The 19,575-nt window shown below is 50.0% G+C and overlaps 1 protein-coding gene across 1 annotated transcript in view; it reads right to left on the bottom strand.

Moving 5' to 3' along the window:
- Window positions 1-1,596: 1,596 nt before the first annotated feature.
- COL22A1 (collagen type XXII alpha 1 chain) overlaps window positions 1,597-19,575 on the bottom strand; it is a 253,599-nt gene continuing 235,620 nt past the window's right edge. Inside the window, exons 57-64 of the mRNA XM_045561068.1 lie at window positions 18,072-18,143; window positions 16,491-16,526; window positions 13,784-13,828; window positions 11,143-11,322; window positions 9,334-9,400; window positions 6,614-6,796; window positions 4,734-4,811; window positions 1,597-2,748 (exon numbers count right to left, since the gene is read on the bottom strand). Of these exons, the coding sequence (XP_045417024.1) occupies window positions 2,561-2,748; window positions 4,734-4,811; window positions 6,614-6,796; window positions 9,334-9,400; window positions 11,143-11,322; window positions 13,784-13,828; window positions 16,491-16,526; window positions 18,072-18,143 (849 nt within the window). The 3' untranslated portion in view covers window positions 1,597-2,560. The remainder of the gene's footprint in view (window positions 2,749-4,733; window positions 4,812-6,613; window positions 6,797-9,333; window positions 9,401-11,142; window positions 11,323-13,783; window positions 13,829-16,490; window positions 16,527-18,071; window positions 18,144-19,575) is intronic.

Below are 19,575 nucleotides of genomic sequence, written 5' to 3'. Positions count from 1 at the left end.
CCTTCTATAGGTGAGTGGATAAGTAAACTGTGGAACATCCAGACAATGGAATACTATTTAGTGCTAAATGAAAATGAGCTATCAAACCATGAAAAGATATAGAAGAATTTCAAATACACAATACTAAGTGAAAGAAGCCAAACTGAAAAGTCTATAGACTCTACAATTCCAACTAGATGACATTTTGGGCATGGCAAAACTGTGGAGACAAAAAAAACATGAAGAGTGGTTGTCAAGGTTAGGGGGAAGAGAGGGATAACAGGGCTTTTCTAGGGCAATGAAACTACTCTGTACGGTCCTATACTGGTGGATACATGCTGTGACTGATATATTAGTCTAAATCCATAGAATGTACAACACCAAGAGTGAACCCTAATGCAAACCATGGACACTGCATAATAACAATGTGCCAACGTAGCTTTATCACAAATGATAGTAACAGTAATGCAAATAATGCAGCAACTTCACCCCGCTAGCATAGGATTTTGAAGGTGGGACAGTCTTCATGTATGTGGGGACAGGGGCATATGGGAAATCTGTACCTTCCTCTTAATTTTGCTCTGAACCTAAAATCGCTCTAACAATTAGTCTATTTAAAAAAATAACATTAAAAATGAGATAGAAGAGTTAATGTTTAAGGGCATTGTGCCTGGTCAGGTAAATTTTTTATTACAAAACTCTTGCTTTATATGTATGGATGCACGTGCTGAGTCACAAAGAAACTGTATCTCTGGCTGTGCGTCTTGGTCAAAGAATTTTAAAGTCATTGGATGAGAGCATTCCTGAGGTCCCTGAGACTGTTTCTTCAAATGAAAAAGGGTATTACAATACTACCCCTATGTTCAAACGGGAAAGACAGTGAGAAGGAGGTTGTCTCATTCTGCCCTGACAGGTTCTGCTTCCTTTGGGCCCCTGACCCGCCCTGTCCCCAGAGTCAGCACCAGCTAACTGAACAAAAGAAACAGGTATCAGATCTTACTTTTAAATCATTACAATAACACTTCTCTACCCATGGAAATTCCCTTCCAACTTTTTTGGATGTTTATACTTCTGGGTTCTAAATCAATTAGAAGCATTGAGTACAGGGTGATACAAAGGAGGTGCTTGATAAACACGCTGCATTAGTCTGTGTGGCAGACAGTGTGGGTGAACGGACAAGTGAATGGGTGGATGAATCAATCAGTCAGTCAGTTCATCAGTTTAGTCAAGAACAAATGCAGACGGAGTACATCTTTTAGGCCACTGGCGAATTACCAGCCTCTAGATGCATTTTGGCAGGATAAGTCCTACTGAAAACAACTTTCCAACCTGCTTCCCTCCTGTCCTAACTGTGATCCCGGGTAAGCAGGATCACACACACACCTGAATGGCTCCTTCCATAAAGTCAAATCTGAAGCTGTTTCTATGAAGAGCATGCTAATGATTAACCCTGGACTAGCTCAGCCACACACACGCGTGCACACCCGTGTTCATTCTGCACATGGACCGAACACATGGACTCTGCGCTAGGGCTCCCGGAAGGAAAAGACTCATTCCTCCCAGTGCTGGAGGAGTTCACATTCTGGAGGATGTGGAGATAAGAAACGAATCATCAGGAGAAGGAAACTCGGATTTATTGAGCACCAGCTCGAGCAGGGCACATCACACACATACAACCAAAGTGATTTATTGCAGAGACAGAGCCCTGGATACTCTATTCCCCCACCGCTGGTCAGTGCTCTGGCCCACTGCCCACCATTCGGGAAACACAGTGAGTTGTCACCAGATCCTCTTATTTTATAATTGACATGACTGAAACCAACAAAAGGAACATGGAGGAGTCCTACCACTGTTTAGAAGCCAAATTAACACTCTGGCTGCTTCTTTGGCTCAGGTTTCCCCATCTTTGGCCCAGACACTGGATCCCACAAAGCCATTATTTCGCTTCTGCAAGCTTGAAACGTTGTGAAGGCTGCGTGCTCCTTGGGGGCGATTCTCTGCTCTCCGCTTTCCATCAGGAGCCCGGAACTTTCCTCCTGGCTGCAAATTCTTTCCCTTCCTGCTTCATTTCCGTCTCCTGGGAGGTGGTGATTTTTGGATTATTTCTCCCTGGGCGATCTCTGGTCACAACTGAGAATCAAAGCCCGTTGGCTCATTTTTCTAAAGTTTTCTTTTGAGGAAAGAGGTAAATTTGTCAAGTATCCGGTCAGAGTTTTGTAGCACCAAGAGTTTCCTTAAAATGAGCAGTTACATTTCAGACGGGGGCTGACAGAAGAAGGAGGAAACAATCACCTGCTCCACAAATCAAGTTTTCCCAACTTTAGAGGAACAGGAAACAACGCACAAAGCATCGGCATATGAAATAATAATAATTAACGATAATAATATTAATAATAATCCGACCGACCGGCAGCATCTGTTGGATTTAATAATTTTGAGGTCTCTTGAGAAAATAAAAGAAAAACAAAAAGAAAAAAAGCAAAAGAGACACATGGCTGAAATGTTTCAAGACCTCTGGCTTCCCATCGGGCTCTGAGTTCAAGTTTCAGCAATCCACCGCAGTCTGGCTTTCTGGAATCTTCTAGGGGCCCTTCACATTGCCCGGCCGGGCAGCGAGGCTGGCAAAGTAGGCACACTGGGATGGGTCGCACTGGCCAGGGGGGCCAGGTGGGCCTGGGGGGCCAGGATGTCCAGCTGGTCCTGTCTCCCCTTGAGGGCCAGGGGTCCCAGGGAGTCCATCTTTAGCATAACCAGGTTCCCCGGGTTGGCCTGGCCCAAAGGACAAAAGAAACAGAAGGTGGTTCAAGTTTTTTCTGGAAGCAAATGGGCCCTGCCCTTACAGCTTTCATTCAATATGAACTCAGGACTTGAAACATCTTCAGAGAGAACAGCCCCACGGTCTGATTAGGATGGTGCACAGGAACACCAGGAAGCAGGGCACCTTAGTGTGCAGAAGAAGGGTTGCCTTAACTGAATGACCTGGTCCAGTAATCTGGGTACCACTGGAGAGACATAAACAAGACTAAATCCAGACCAGGAATGTTCTCTGCTTAAGAGCTGGATGAGAAACCAGGCCTTCTATGTTCTTATGTGGTTCTTCTGGGAAATGTGTCTACATTGAGAGTAGGACACCAAGTCCTGATCATTAACCATCAGCCCCAATTCACATGTCCTTAGAGATATCTGATGACATTCCATTGTCTGATATCCAACTTGTCCCAAATAGTCTATTTTCTCAGCTTTATCTACATGTTACATTTGAGCCACAAACTTGGATTATATTAACCTATTCTGCAAAATCATAGCCAAAGATAACATCCAGGATGTAACTCGAAGTCTAGATCCAGAAGATATTACCTATAGATAACCTTCTATGCCTCTACTTACTGCATCATAATATCATATATAATCCAGCTATCTCCCTTTCTATCTTTGGCAACTTGGAAGGTCAGTGCTAGGTTTTGTGATTAACCCTAGTAGTGACATTCCTTCTTAAGTTTTAGTAAGTACTTTGTTAGAAAGGCACCTATAAAATAAACAAAAAGTAGACTTTTCCCTTGAAAGGATCTTTAGACACTTCCTGAATTCTATTATGCTTTGGTAATAGCATTAATTAATCTAGGTTAGTTAATCTGCAGTCCTACCTAGATCAAATTTTGGGACCAGCAATGTTATTCATTCCTTTGGCTGGGAACCACTGAAATGTGGTCATTATCTCAAATTCACATTGGTACAATTATTTCCCCCTTCAAAATGGTTTCTCCCTTTGTCTTTTGTTATTTATTTGAAATTGCCTTATTTAAAAACATATTCTTAATATTATAAGTTACTTTAAAGTAGGCAAGCTATAAAAATAAATATTTGCACTATGTTTCTAATTATCTTCTCCAATGAAAATAATAATAGATGTCCACTATAGGAAATTTGGAAAATCATGAAGGTATAAATACTAAAATTTAAAGTCTCTATAAGCCCAATATTCAGAAATGACCTCAGGTAAACATATAAATTAGAATTAAATAAAAAAAATGCAGCCTCAATGAGGAGGAGTTTGGTCAATATGCAGTCGAATTTCTTCCACCTACTACATCTGCACCTTCTCTTGGAATGTGATTATTCCTGCATTCTAGAGATCTTCCAATATAGCCACCAGGTGGGGTGGCCAACTTGTCCAGGTTTTTTCAGTTATGTTCTTAGGAACCCCCTCAGGCCCAGGACAGCTGAATTGGGGGGGGGTCATCCTACCACCTGGCCAGCATTCCCCAAAGTATATTCTGGGAAATGCTAAGGGGCTATAACAAGTGCATAGTGAAAGGAAGAGGGCTCCTCCTTCAAGGGAGTTTAGAAAATGCTAAGTTAAACAAAGTAGACGTTATTTGTTCACGTGAGGTTCCTCAGCACTGGCAATCACACTAGTGCTAACAGCATGAACATGCGCTAGGAAGGTCTGAAAGGGAGACGTGGTCCCCAGCATTGCCCGGACTTCTTTTGCCCCAGTCAGGTTTTTTCCCCCCAGAACAGTTTTGTAGGATTTTAATTCACAAGATACACATCAAGAATTCATGGGATACACTATAGTTTTCCTAGTAAGTCAAGAAGCTTCCATTTTAGAAAATATTTAATAAAACAAATAAGTGACCTCTGTCTCCTCATCAGTTGAACCTAACCCCTCCTCCTCACCCATCCCTGACTCTGTGCCATAGGCAGGAGCGCTGCTGTTTCCATCTCCCTGGGACTCCAGACACTATTCATACCTGGGATTCCAGGGGGTCCTATCTCGCCTCGAAGGCCAACTCCAGGTGCACCTGGGTCACCTTTGACTCCTCGTTCACCTGGTGAGAAAAACATGCACGTTCTGTGGTGGAGACCCTTGAGAAGGGCAGAGACAGGAAGTCCTGGCTCACCCACGCTCACTCACACTGTACCCCCAATTCCCATGCACACTGTCATTACACACACTCAAGCACACACTCACATTCAGAAATACACACGTGTGATCACCAAAATAAATGGACAATCCCTCCTGAACACATGCTCAAATACAGGTATTTGCACATAAACATGTGGCCAGCACATATCTACCCAATTCCATACACACATATACACCTTCACACACGTCTTGACAAATATACACAAACACTCATATACACATACACACTCAGACAACCAAATGCACATACCTGCACACTGTCTCCTGCATACTGCATATACACAACTCAACATACATCCGCTCATACATGTCTACACTTCCTGTGGTCTCAAAGCATTTTGCCTGAATCTTTATCAAGAAGGAACTGGGTAATAAATAAACAAATTCAGTATGCTAGGAGATAAGGGCATATACAGTGATAAGACACAGCTCTACACTCAAAACGCTTGACTTTTAAGAAGATAGATGAAACAGGGCCCAAAGAACATTCTAACATGAGACAGAATGTGATACGACCGTCACAGGAGTTAAAAAGCACTACAGGTGTGCAGAGGAGAAAGGGGCCCATTCTCCTTGGGATGATATATGAGCTCATATTTGAGTTAACATTGTTCTGATTTGATTAAACTGTCTCTCACAGGTTGTTTTTTAAATCAATCTCTTTTTTTTTGGCCATTTTATTTCCAGAATATTTTCTGTATGCCACATATTATATTTTCTTTTGTAATCCGAATTGAAATTCTACAAGTTCATGGGGACTTTAGACTATTCATTCTTACAACATTCTTACTGTTACACTTGGTCAGTATCCTGCCACAGTCTAGTCTGATGTTCTCTATGCTGTGTGCTTTTGTATTGGCATTTATTTCACGCAGTTTGTTTTATGAACTAATATGGGTAGGACTAGAATATACAAATTTAACAGAAAGCCTTTCAAATAGGAAAAATATTATAGGAAATGGATAAATAAATGAAGAATAAATAAGGAAATTGGAGATTAAAAGAGGAAGATGTTGGGAACACCCATTTCCTGAACTTGAAGGCCCCCAGCGGTGGCTAAAACTGTATCGCATGCTTCTTCCTCCACCCCGTGTTGTCCTCCTCAGAAAGGAGTGAACTGCACAGTGGGTGAGTCTGACCTCAGGGCCCTCCCTTCTTTCTGTCCTGTCTGTCTGTCCCACGGAGAGCGGGCATTCTGACCTGCCACTGTGTGCTGAGTTAACTGCTCCCCAGAGCTCCATGTCCAGATAAGTCACTCTACCCTAGAGCTGGACAGTTAGCCACCATTGTTAGCTGCAGCTCAAAGCCACTTTACCCAATTTTAAAGCTTTCATTTCATCTCTGTTTGCCTGGAGATTACATGTTTTATTCCTCAGTTAGTTCTAAACTCGGTAGGGGAAGAAGAAGGAGGCAATGTGGTCTACCCCCCTGAAACTTGAGCAGCAGAGATGGAGAGAGAACAAGAAAGTAGGAGGGAATGGATTCAATCTTCCCAGCAGAACATAATTTTGTAAAAATGTCAAGTATGAAAACCTCTTATACATATGAAACAATTATATGATGCCAAAATTCAGGGTGTTACCAAGCTGCAGGGAATGAGAATGGAATGAATAATGCATGCTTGGCTGCAGTGTCACCTCACCTCCGGGGTCCTTCTCAGCCTCCTGTAGTCTACGAAACAATCTCCTCCGTGTCTTCACTCACCTTTGGGACCTATAGGTCCAGAGGGTCCTTCCAGACCCCCTTGCCCAGGTCGGCCTGGCTCCCCCACGGGGCCCGCCCGGCCGGGAAGTCCGTCTTTTCCAGGGGGACCTGGGGGCCCAGGCCTGCCTTGAGATGACTTCATGTGTGCCGGGGGCATCTGGGCCAGGAGGTACGCGAGTTTGGCTGTGGGGAGGGAAAAACAGAGAGGCATTTCATGAAGAAGGGATAGCAGACAAAGGACAGGATGGCAACTCATTGCAAAGCTCATAACCAAGGAGGCAATAACAACCGCAAAAGCAAAACCAAGGGTGCACCACCTAGCACAGCTGTAGCACTTGAGTGTGCATCTTCTGGCTGGGGCCGGCCATAGGCAGTGATCCGATCAGTGGTGACCCTCACTGCCCCTGGAGCCAGGCTGCCCTGGCTAGTATTGCAACCACTGCTAGCCATGTGGCCTTGGGTAAGCTACTTGACCTCTTGTAGCCCTGGTTTCCTCTTCTGCAAAATAGAAGCCGTGACACAACATGTACCTCGCCAGGCTGGTGTGAGGATGGGGTACATGGGACAACACATGTGAAACAGTGCCTGGCACTTGGTGAGTACTCAGGAGACACTGGCTGCTACCAAGGGACAGGATTGACTGAGGCCACAGTAGTATGGACAGTAGTGGTGGCAACAGTAGTAGCAGATATTGTCATTGTCACTTGGGGAAATGGAAGGCTGGGGTGAGATAAGTTGCTTACACAAGGCTATTTAGTGACTTTTCCTCTCTGAATGTCATCTGTAAACTGAAGGGCTGGATAAGATGGTCACTACGGATCCTTTTACGTCTAAAACATTAAGATTACAGAATTGATTAAAAACCCAGAGGTGCAATGCTGGCTGGGCCCGTCTTTCTATTGGATAGAAGATACGGCCACCGGGGGCCGTCTCTGTCTGCCATACAGTCACAGATAGTCAAGTCCAAACCCCGTCTTGTAGACAGTGTGGCTGAGGCCAGACGCTGGGAGGCTGCCCGAAGGCCTGGCATTCGGGAGTGACACCAGGGTGGAGCCAGGGCCTTCCAACTGCTGGCTGATCACTCTCCAGGGTGCTGCTTCCCCCACTCCTCTTGCAAGGCGGCAGGGGGGCCGCAGTCTATTTCTGTGACCTTGACAAATCGCTCCACCTCTGTGAGCCCTGATTTCCTCATCTTTAACGTGCAGTCGATACTTCCTCCTCGATGGATTGTTTGGAAGGAGGGACTCAGCCCAGCAAAAGCGCCATCCAAACCCTTTTGAAACAGGTCTTGTCTCTGATTTTGGGCTGGAAACTCCCTGAGGGCAACATCTGATAAATCTGACACTCAGAAGCCAGGACTCAGAGATCTACACACTGGAGACCTCAGGACACCTCCCACTGACCGGGAACCCCCCCCATCCCAGCCTTATTTCCTCCCCTCCTCTACCTCCTTCACCCACCCAGGACCCCCTCCTTGTTCTCTGCTCCAGGAAATGGATGAGATGGACCATGTTCACCGGGACATAGCAAGAGGACAGGAACATACTATTTATGGCTGGATCCTTATACCCAGCCCAGAACCTGGCACGTGGGAGACACGAAATAACTGAGACACGACCATGTGAATAAATGTGCCCTCCCCTTCTGTCCCTTCATGCCTGAAACACGGTTGTGGATGTCTCTTCTTCCTGCAACAGGATCATCTGGGATTTTCTCTTCTGACTTCCCATTGCAGGAGGAGTGGGGATGACTATTATGTGACAGAGTGTGGTGGTGAAGGGCACAATTTCTGCAGCCAGGCCACCAGCTGCAGGTCCTGCCAGACACGTGCCAGCTTGTCAGCCTCTGGTAAGTGATGTAGCACCTCTGCTCCTAGCAGGTCTTCCAGCTGTCACATGCACCTCATAAGGTCACTGGGAGGCTTGCATGGGTTAACATCTGCAGGTGCCGAGAATGCCACCTGGCTTTGCAAAGCCTGACATGCTGGTGATATTGCTACTTCCCTCCCGCCCTTCTCCCTCCCTGAGCACCTGCCATGCAGTGGGCACGTGCTAGACTTGGGGATCTAACAATAAATCGATGCAACAGGACTAAAAGGATTTCAGTTCCTCAACAGCACTACATGTGCCTGCTCCTGTCAGGGCCTTGGAACATGTTGTTCCACAGGTCTGGGGACTCAATCCATCTTTCAACTCACAGCTCATGGGACCCCTCCTTCAGGAAGCCTTCCGTCATCCATTCCCTCCCTCTGAGCTACCTGAGGTATGTTTATCTGTCCTCTTTCAATGCCTTCTGTGGCAAACAAAATCACAGGACCTTGCATAGTTCACCGAAATCATCTTGTCTGTGAACTTGTCTATTCCCTCCCCTGGAACTTGAGCTCCATGAGGTCCATAGCAGGCCTCCCAAAATTATTTATGGATTGAATAAATGATTGAAGGCACAGAATAAATGAATGATCATAGCAGAGATGATTTTACAAGTAATGAGCCCTCCTACACTAGAGGTAATCAAGTGGAAGCTGAAGGACCATCTGTAGAGGAAGTCCATGCGTCAAATGAGGGCTGGACCAGAGCCTTCCAGGTACTCCTCAACCCTGCTATTCCACATTCAAGTTGCCAGCAGGGCGCTTTTCTCACGCCAGCTTGCAAAAGTACCAAATGCAGACTGCTTCTTGGGGCTCTTCTCTATAAGGCTATAACAAAGTTCCAGCTACTCACTTTCCAGCTGCTTCCCAAGCTCTTCTTGAATAAGCCGCCGCAGGGTTTCCATGGATGGAGACTCGCCCTGGGAGGGAGGGAAGTTGGAGTTACTTATCTTCCCAGTAACTCCTGCCACCAAAAACCCCTGAAGCCTCAGGAAACCAGGAGTCCGTGGGCAGCAATACACAGGGAAGCACACCTCCCTAGCCCAGTCCTTTCCACCTCTCTAATCCCTTCCCCCTCTCTCTGTCATGCAGGCTGCATCATTCTGTTTTTATGCAGCAACCTGGACTCTGGGTTCTCTGAGCCACTGCTGCCCTTCCACCCACACCCTTCCAGCTCCGCCACTGATTCCCCTCCTGCACACACCACTGTGCCCATGAACTTTACCCACATACTCTTCCCAGCACTGGACCTGGGAGTTCTAACGCCTGATCTCTCTCCGCCAGAGTCCTGTCCACCTTCTGGACACAGCTTATAGGATGCCTCCTGCATGAAATCACGTTTGATCTCCCCTACCTGGCCGGCTGGCCACTCAGTTTCCCAGGGTCTGGTTTTCCCTGCTTAGGTCCACTGTGGGTCCACAAGTGTCTGCCCAAGTCCGGGTGCTTGGTACACAGAAGCTGGTGAATTCGTCAACCAGAGAAGCAGAAGTGCCGTCTCCACGCTCCCTCAGAGGCATGCGATTCCTCGAAGCAGCTCGGGGAGCTGTCCTCAGGCCCTGTCAGGCTCATCCCTTCTAGTCTGACTCTTTCAGGGCAGTGACCACGCCTCCAGGCCAGTGCGTCTTGCTGTGCTCATCTCTGTAGCTCCAGCACCCAGCACAGGCCTGGCATGAGACGGGTTGCACTTCCTTATTTCCTTTTTCTTTTCTGACCTAGAAAGTTTTATGACGATGCCAGGATTCTTTCACTACCTGCAGTAGCAGGGCTAGCAGAACTTGGCAAGGTTCCAGGAGGGCTTTAGGCACCAACTGAGTCCTTCAGCACCACCCCCTGCCCCCGGACTTGGCCAAGAAATAGGCTCTGGTGGCTCAGCCTCCCTCAGGGGGGCTGAAAGTCAGCTGACCACAGCAGCAAAGAGTGACCAGGTGCAGAGCATCAGAGCTGGCAGGGACACGGAGGTCACCCAAACCCGTGCTCTGAGGAATAGGAAGGTCCCCAGAGGACCATGTGGGCTGCTGCAGGGGAGAGGATGGCACAGGGACAGGCAGCCCCTTGTAGCTCTGCTTTTATGTTTATATTGCCGGTGTGTGCCTATGCCACAAGGCTGTGCAAGATGAGCCCTGATGCTAGAATGAAATATGTTACAAGAAAGGAAAAGTCACCACTCTAAACAAGCCTGTCTTTTTACATTTGGGAAAAGGGAGATGCAGAGAGAAAAACAAATATTTCAGGTAGGCAGGGAGAAGAGTAGCAAAGCCAGGCACTAAATGGATGATGAACCATCCCACGGCAAAGCCCAGAACGCTGAGAGCTGGGTGCCGTCACAGGGTCCTGAGGCAGGGGGTTTGCAGCACAAGGAACGAAGTCCTGGGGATTCTTTACCTCCCAGACAAAGGGTGAACAGAAGAGAGACTCTATTGTCAACGTTTCTTAAGCTATGCATGTGGTTTCCCTTCATCATCATAACAAACCAAAGACTTTCTTAGCCCTCTTTGCAGACGAGGAAGGGTGACTCCCAGAGGAGAAGTAACCTGCCCGGGTCACACAGCCAGGCACTAGAAGACTGCAATCTATGACCCGGTCCCGCTGAGGTCCACATACCTCCCTGGCTTTCCCCCAGGCCCAGAGGGGCCCGAGTCCAAAGCCGTGTCAGCACCCTTACCCTCAGTCCTGGAAATCCTGGCTGCCCTGGAGGCCCCCGGGGCCCAGCTGGTCCGTTCTCCCCAGGTGGTCCTTGGGGGCCCATCAGGCCTGTGTGGCCTTTGTGGCCTGGGATTCCAGGGTCCCCGGGCTGGCCCTTTCCACCTGGAGGTCCTTTGTCACCTTTGATGCCAGGATCTCCCTAAGGAAGAAGAAGCACATCAGCGTGTGTTTCAGGGCTCGAAGGTGCACCCTGTGCAGACAGGGCCGGTGCAGTCTCAGGAGGGACTCCCCAGTCTGCCTCCTGGGCCACTGGAAGGGAAACCTCAGTCCTGGCCAATCCATGCATGACTCTGGGTGATAAGGGTCCCAGAATCTGTCACATCCACTGTCCTGATTGTGCAGATGAAGACATGAGAAAGCCACTTGCCCACAGTCACACAGGGAGTCACAGAGAATAGAATGAAGACTTTGGTTTCCAAAGTGCTCCACCCCAAGAGTGAAGCTCCTCTGCCTGCCTGGACAAGGCCAGCCCTGGTCACTGAGAGTGATGGTGAAGCCATTGGCCCCTTCCTGGCCTGGTTTTACTCTCGGTTAGCTGGAGGGACTGTGGCACTCTCTCAACAGAGGGGGCTCACTGGCAGGTCGACTCCCACTCCCTTCTCTTAGCTCTAGTGAGTCAACAGAGGATTATCCAACGGCCCCACTGCCTGGGGCCCTCCTCTCCCCTCAGCCCACCCAGTTCAAAGTGCTGGACCAATGTTTTTGGAACCATGCAAGCCCAGGACAGTCTAGTCCTCTGCCCTTGATTGCTACTGTATGTTTGACCAACAAGTCCCAGTTGTTGGTGGGTCTGAAAGTATGGTGGCCACATTAATGGCCTCAGAGTGTACTGGGACTCGACTCTGTTGCTGGGATGTAGTGGACAGAGGGAGAAACAGGCATCAAGATGGTAACTGTAAATGTGGCATGGCCATGGGCATGACCCAGAGCTACAGAAAAGGAAGACTATGCAGTCATTAAGCCATGTCCAACAGCCCAGCATGTGCTTAAACAAAACATGCAAGGAGTGAAACAATGGATAAAGTATGCTATGCTCAGGGTGGGGACAGGGTTAAATGAAAGGTACATGTGCTTTTGTAACACCCCCCACATGGCTCTGCAAGCACATCCCCCTCTGGAAAGATGAAAAGCAAACGGACAGTGATGGGCCTTGGGCAGGGGCTGGGCTGGGTGAGATAGAAGGGCCAGGGATTTTCATTGCATTCACTTTTCCTTTTTTTTCAATTTTCATTGTTCAACTATGTGCCCGTATTGCTTTTGACATTTCAACAATAACCTAAAAAGCAGTGACTTAAAAAAAATAATTTAGCCAGATCCAAGGGAGTCATTTCAATTTTCCAGTGTGATTCATTTCACGGGGCATTATAATCTCAGCCGGGCATCTACACACGTCCTGGTTCCTCATAAAGCTGGATGACAAGGCCCCATCACACGTGGCGCAGCACTTCCTATTCATTAAAGATCTCGCAATCACTTTGCAGTGAGAAGACTTGTCCCATATTTGAAATGTTCCCAGGAGTACAAAGCAAAGGGTAGTCTAATGGCTTCCTGGCAACGTGCCACGAAGCCACTTAAGAGGGGAAACGCAAGCTCTCCACTTATTGATTAGGTATTAAAGATGAGATTCCTATTTGTGGTCTGAATTCCTTGGCGCTCAACCAAAACTCAAGCCCACATCCTGCAGCAACAGTTCCCATGACACTTGACACTCTGGGGGACCGTCACGCCTTCTCAGCCACGGCCATGCCCCCAGCTCCATCACCCAGGAACCAACAGCCACAAGACAGAGGAATGGAAGTCACAGGAAGGGGAGAGGCAAAGGGACCCAGAAAGGGTAGAACCCCTGAGACTCTCTGCTCCCATTTTTCTCTCTCCTCTGGCTGCAGGAGAAGCCAGCCGGCTCCCCACCCATCCAACTTGCCAAGAAAGCCGAGACAAATTCTTTGCAGGACCACGGAAAACAGGCGGGGGTGGGGTGGGGGCTGCAGGGACGTCCGTGTTGTGCAACAGTGTGACAGCGTGAAGCTGACCAAACGCAGGTTGTGGGCAAACAAGACGTTTAGAGGGAGTAGCAGTCACGAGCATGAGGACGTTCCCCCCACACTCACGGCAAAAAAAAAAAAGACTTGCTCCCCGTTGTTTTGTGGAGACATGAAATGTAAAGAAACGCTTTCTGAGTGTAGTGCCAAGGAGATTCATTATGGAAAAATCTGTTCCCTTGTCACCCCCAGCGACAAATCTGGCTCCTGGCAAACTGGCACTTTGGGAGCGAGCACGTCACAGCAGGCGTTTGCACATGGACAAGGGAATCTGTCACGTGCCACGTTTGCCTTTGAATTGGTAATTGTGATGATTTTACTCCTTAAAATAACAACCAAAAGAAAAGAGGAAAGAAAATAACAACATCAACTACCAACACTATTGGGGGGAAGAAGCTCCTGTCATGGGGCACAGTGACAGCCCCCACAGGAGACAGTGCTCCTGGCTCCAGGCGGGGCCACCCAGGCTTGCCCTGGACAAACACCAGCCTCGCAGGCCCCTGGCCCGTGGAAAAGTCCCACTAGGCATGTTTGAGGTGCCCATGACCCCCCCCCACTTACCTGTTCTCCTTTGGATCCAGGCTCTCCAGGCTTACCAGGGGCCCCCTGCAATGAGATCCAAAGGGAGGTGTCTTTGTCCTTCTGAGTACTCCACAACCCCGCGTCCCCCGGACAAGGGATCCTCAAGAGATAAGACTCCCCGAGGGCTCTTTTCTGATCGGTCTGGACACTGTGGGGGCTGAGGTCCACTTCCTCTCCTCTCCTTTCCTCTGGCCACTGCCCACCCAGACCGAAAGCACCAGCCCATAGCCGGGCCCCTCCAGGTTCCTCCTCTGCCCTCTCAGCGTATTCCCTCTCCCTGGAATGTGCCCAGGAGACCCTGCATGAACTGGTGTCTATGATAATCTCTCACCACCAGCTGGCTGTACAGCCCCAGCTGGCTGTAACCCAGTCAAACCAAATGACTGAAGGCCCCCAAGACAGGGAACACACAGTTCCGCCATCCCATGGCCCCTGCTGTCTCATTCACCTCTGAACTTCACTCTTTCCACTGTGCCACCATCCTTGTGCCTGTAGCCAGCTCCCCTCTTCTCTGTCTAGATAACTGATGCCCTCTCAGCCTTCAGGTGTGCCCTCCAGGAAGCCCTCCCTGATTGCCCAGCACTCAGAGGAGCGGTCTCTTCTGTGTTCCCATAGCCTCTACCCCCTCCTGGAGGGCAGTCACATCAGGGAACTAGGGACACAGCCTCACAGTCCCCACTTCCGAGACCCTCCCCTCCAAGCCCCAGCTTCTGTCATTCTCTCGACCTGGAATGCCTCTTCCCTCCCTCCCTGCCCACAGCACCTCTGCCACCTCCTCAGCAAAGCTCTGGCTAATCCCCCTGGCTAGTGTCTGTCCCCACACACCAGTGCTTTCCTGCCAGCTGACACCTAACTCTCTCTCTCCAGTTAGGATGCCCAGGTGTGCCTGCTTTCCCTGTAGACAACGAGCATTCGGGAAGCAGGGTGTTCATTCACCTCTGGACCTCACTCTTCCCACTGCGCTCCCACCCCAAGCCCTGCCCTGCACTGGTAGGTAAGCAAGAAAGAGGAACTGCAGGGCTGGATGTTGGGGGAGCCAGGGCAGCCCAGTGGCTCTTGTCCCATCTCCTGGTTGACGGAGCCTGCGCTGGTCAAGAGAGCATGTGTGAGCTCCTCTGAGGCTGGTCCAATCTGTCACTTCAGCCCCAGACTCCTTCACTGCCCCCCATTCATCCTGGTACAAGGCCCAGCCCTGCGACCTGTGCAGAGGGAGGGACAAGACACGAAGTTCCCGGCCTGGCTAACAGGTGTATGTGGCCATGACGGATTCTAACATAAGACAGATCTATTTGATTTTTGTAATATAAGAACTAAATGATGCTTCAGTAGCCCTAGATGAAAGAGCATGATTCTGCATGACAAGAAGCACAAAGCCTTGAAGGTTGGATACAATTTAACAGGAAGAGGAGGTGGGGAAGATGCAGGTGGGTGGAAGAGAGGAGACCAAGCTGGGAGAGGGGAAGGTGGGGACACATGTGCCCGGGAGGCAGGAGGCAGGAGGCAGGAGCTCCATCCCAAGGCAGGGCAGGCTCAGATCAGGAGACCCTGGGGCCACTGAGCCTGGACTTTATTCTGAAAGGCGGGGGATCCAGAGACAACGAAGGTAGGCAGCAGCCCAACTGCAAGCATGTGGGGCGATGCAGCCCTCAGAGGTGGGAGCTGGAGGTGTTTCCCCTCCCCACATCCGGGAAGCAAAGGAAGCAGTGACTGGTCCACGGTGAGTGGCATGCCCAGTGCGTGGCAGAGGAGCAATCACTTCCCAGCTGTGGAGCCACCAGACCCAGCTTCGAGGAGGTCACTCCCCTCCCCTCAGTTAAGAAAGTGACCCAAAGGCACAGAGTAAAAATGGATCTTCCTCATTCTAGACGGACAGCTCAGCTGTGAAAAGGATATGCTGATCCCCACAGGACTGCTTTCCCTGCACCCAACCGTCCTCCTGTTCATCTCTCATCAAATATTTTGGTACCTATTCTACGCCAATCTTCTGGGCTATGGCAGAATAAACAGGTGCCAAGAGAGAGCATAGCAGGGGATCAGCTTTGTTTGGGGTGGTCAAGGAAAGTTGGCAAAGGCAACATTGCAGCAGAGAATTCAGGATGAGTAGCAATAGGCATGGGAGGGTAGAGGGGAGGGGTGGCATGGGCGTTCTGAAAAGACGGCATTGGGTGTGTGGCCGGAGCAGCCCGATCCCCTGAGAGTGCGAGGGGAGGGCAGAGCTGCCGTCTGCACACAGAGGGTCACAGCCAGCTCATGTCCCTCAGCCCCTGGCTGCTGGGAGAGGACCGTGGAGGGGCGAGGCTAGATGGTGAGGACCTGTTAAAAGGTCACTGCCACGGTCCCGTGTAAAGGGATGACAGATTGGATTAGGGTCCCAGGGGTAGAGCCAGAGAGAACTGGGCAGAACTTAGAGGTATTCTGAAGTCAGAACTAACAGCACTTGATGATGGCTCAGATGCTGAGGGTTAAAGTGAAACAGACATACCAAGCAAGGTTGGCTACATAATTTGCGCAGCTCTGAGCAAAATTCAAACCTGGGCCACTTGTTCACAAAGTGTGAAGGGTTTCAGAACAGTGAGGGCACAGCATTGAAGCACAGGTAGGGCCTCCGAGCTCAGGGCCAGAGACTGCACAGGCCACCTGCCTGCAGGACAGGGTCGCCAAGGGGAGAACAGGGTGTAGTACTTGCCTCCTTTCCAGGGACGCCCTTCTCTCCTGGTTCTCCCTGGGAAGCAGAAGAGAGCGTCAGTTGACCCTGCAGCATCAGCCCAATGCAAGTGACACTACTGTCTTCAAAACAGACATTCTCACTCAAGTCATGTCCCGGCAAAGACAGCGATGGATGGTCCCCCTGACCAAGGACATCCCAGACAAGGTCCTCTGGGCAGCCTGTGGGGGGAAGCAGGGTGGGAAGGGGAGCCCCTGGTCCGTGGGACGGGCGTGAGTGCACCAGGCGGCCTCTGGGGTGTCAACTCTCCAAATGTCCAGGCGTGGCCAGGAGGCTTCTCTGAGAAGCAGGCTCAGAGTGTGTGAAACGAGACACCAGTGAGACACGGGGCTCCCCCACTCCTGGGCTCTGAGACCTTGGACAACCTCTGTACAACTTCCTCAAGCTCTCCGTGCCTCAGTTCATTCATGTGTGAAAGGAGAACAGTAGCTGCACCCGCCCCAGAGGGTCGCCATGAGGTTTACATGTGTTAGCACTTGTAACACACTCAGAGCAGCGGCAGGCACAGAGGAAGGCTGGACAGATGACCCACTCTCACCGTGACTAAGGAGTAAGTGCTGCAAGGTGTCCAGAGGGCTGGGTACCTGGGTACCTGGGTGCTCAGTGGCAGCAGATATTTAACAGGGGGATGGAGAAGGAGGCTTTGGCCTTTAACAGTGGAGCTACTGAGTAAACAGGCCCGAGTGAAGATCGGTGGACAGAACCACGTAGGGCTTAGGCGGCACGGTAGGAAAGGGTCAAAGAGGGGCTTGGCTGGCAGGGGCACCAGAGGGGTGAGAATTCGGCTGCAGGGTTGGACAGGAACATGGGTAAGCTCTCTCCTCCTGCATGTGACACACCACAGCCTTTGTTCATCAGTCAGCAATCCACGGTGTGGGCTGGAGCATACAGATTGCACCAGGGGGCCCAGTTTGAAATGTTTGAATCCTTCCCCAGCCCCTGCCCAGAAACCCAGAAGAGATCACCTTACACCTTACAGCTTCTCTCTGCATCCAGCTGCCAAGTCAGGAGACCAGACTAGGGCCAGCAAAGCACAACCTGACCGTCTGCCCTTGAATAAACCACCTAAGTGCCCTGACCCTACAGCCCAAACTTGCTCATCTTTAAAATGGTTTCTAAGTTCTAGGATCACGATCGCCACCACTATCCCACTGCAGACACCACTGCAATTGTTTGTATTTATTGAGCATCTGCAGTGGGCTGGGAACCACTGTTAACCCCTTCACAGGGATTACCTTGATTAATTCTCAGAAGCAGATGCTGTTATCCCCATTAGAATAAGGAGGCAGCTGCAGCACACAGAGGTTAGGAGACTCTCCTAGGAGCTCACAGCTGGGGGGTGATGCACTGAGAGTCCCTCGCAGATGTGACCTCTGACCACTACACTGTCTCCTAAATCACAGTGCAACTCTGACCCCAAACCAGGTCATCACAGCCTGAGCAAATGCACCTGAGGACACAGGAGGTGGCAGGGGAGGTACTGAATGTGAACGTCACACCCAGAGGCAGGTGTCTTGGTCCCCATCGGGGTTCTCTGCTTACCGGAGGCCCACGGGGACCCAGGAAGCCAGGAAGTCCTGGGCTGCCATTTTCTCCTTTGCTTCCTTTCTGGCCCTGCAGAGGGAAAGGAGGGAATTAATTCTTTAAGGTCACGTGTTGGCTCAGGCAGATTTAGAAGCTTTTTGATCACTCTGTACCCTGAAGGCCTGAGACATCTACAAGATAGAAGAAGAGAGGTGGGAGTCTGAGGCAGAAGGATCACTTGAGACCAGGAGTTTGAGACCAGCCTGAGCACCCCAGCCAGACCCCTTCTGAAGGAGGAGGGGGAGGAGGAGGAGAAGAAAAGAATTCTTTCCTGCAATGGAGGGAATGGGTTAGGAAGAGACATGGGGTCCTGTGACTCCTGATAAGGTTGTCACAGGGCAGCGGAGGAAGATGAGAAGTGTCCCTGTAAACAGTCAGTGGTCTTGCCATTCATTCAAAGCAACAAAATCAAAATGGGACAGATATTTAACAAAACAGCCAGATGTGTGTGTGGCCCCTGCAAGGAGTCCTCTAGTGAGATGCCACACTTCTTTCCACGAGGCTCCCATGGCTCGTGGTTTGGTAGAATCACTCCTTGGGAAAGGTCTGTAGGATTCTTTCAGCTTCAGCCTTTCTGAGAAGCCTTTGCATGTGGGTCAGCTCATCTGGGGCCAACTCTGCACTGGGGCAGTGGGGATAGGGGAAAACCTCACGGCCCAATCCCACCCCGTCTGCTCTGTCCACCAGCAGCGACAAGCTCATCCCCAAGGGAGGTCATTAGGTTTGCTCGAGAGGTTCCTTTTGCACAGCTATCCATGGTTCGACAGGAGGATGGTCTCCACTAGGGTGACAAAATGCCCAGTGTGCCCGGGCCTGGTGGGCTCCCGGGATACAGGATTTTCCACCTGGGAAGGCTCCCGGCAATCCTGGATAAGCTGGTCACGCTGGTCCCCACGGTGCCAGGAACAGCTGACCAGGACTGGTCGGCCCTCTGCCCAGCGAAACTGTGGCTTGACTCACCACACCTTGCAGGTGGCCTTCTAAATAGGGTTGCCAGTTTTAGCAAATAAAAATACAAGCAGGCTGTGCTGGGAGGAGATTTGGGTCCAGATTTTATCTTATTCAAACCTAGGACCCAGCAAAGAACCATCTTCCCCAGCATGTCTCCCCATCTGCTAGGCCTGAACCCCAAATCTTGCATGTGCTATATTGTGACCAGGACCCTGCGGGCTCATTGTGGGCATTGTCTCCATTACCTCTCGCTGATCCTTCCCGCTCTCCCTGCAGCCTGTGCACCCCACGGTGCACGCTTACCCTGTCACCTGAGATGGTGATCATCCCTCCATCCCTCAGCCTGACCCTGTCCTCTCATCCTCCTAAAACACCAAACACCTCCCTACGACCTTCTACACAGTTTGTTTTTTAGTGTTTAATAGTTTTAGATGCCTATGGTTGTAGTCAACAGAAAGCCAAGTACATGATTACATGTATTTTAAACTTTGAAAGAGGTTTCCCTCTAATC

Source organism: Lemur catta, chromosome 9, assembly GCF_020740605.2.
Source record: "Lemur catta isolate mLemCat1 chromosome 9, mLemCat1.pri, whole genome shotgun sequence".
In the NCBI taxonomy this organism is placed as follows: domain Eukaryota; kingdom Metazoa; phylum Chordata; class Mammalia; order Primates; family Lemuridae; genus Lemur; species Lemur catta.
Note: the sequence above shows the minus strand (reverse complement) of the source record. Positions and strands in the feature narration are given on the sequence as shown.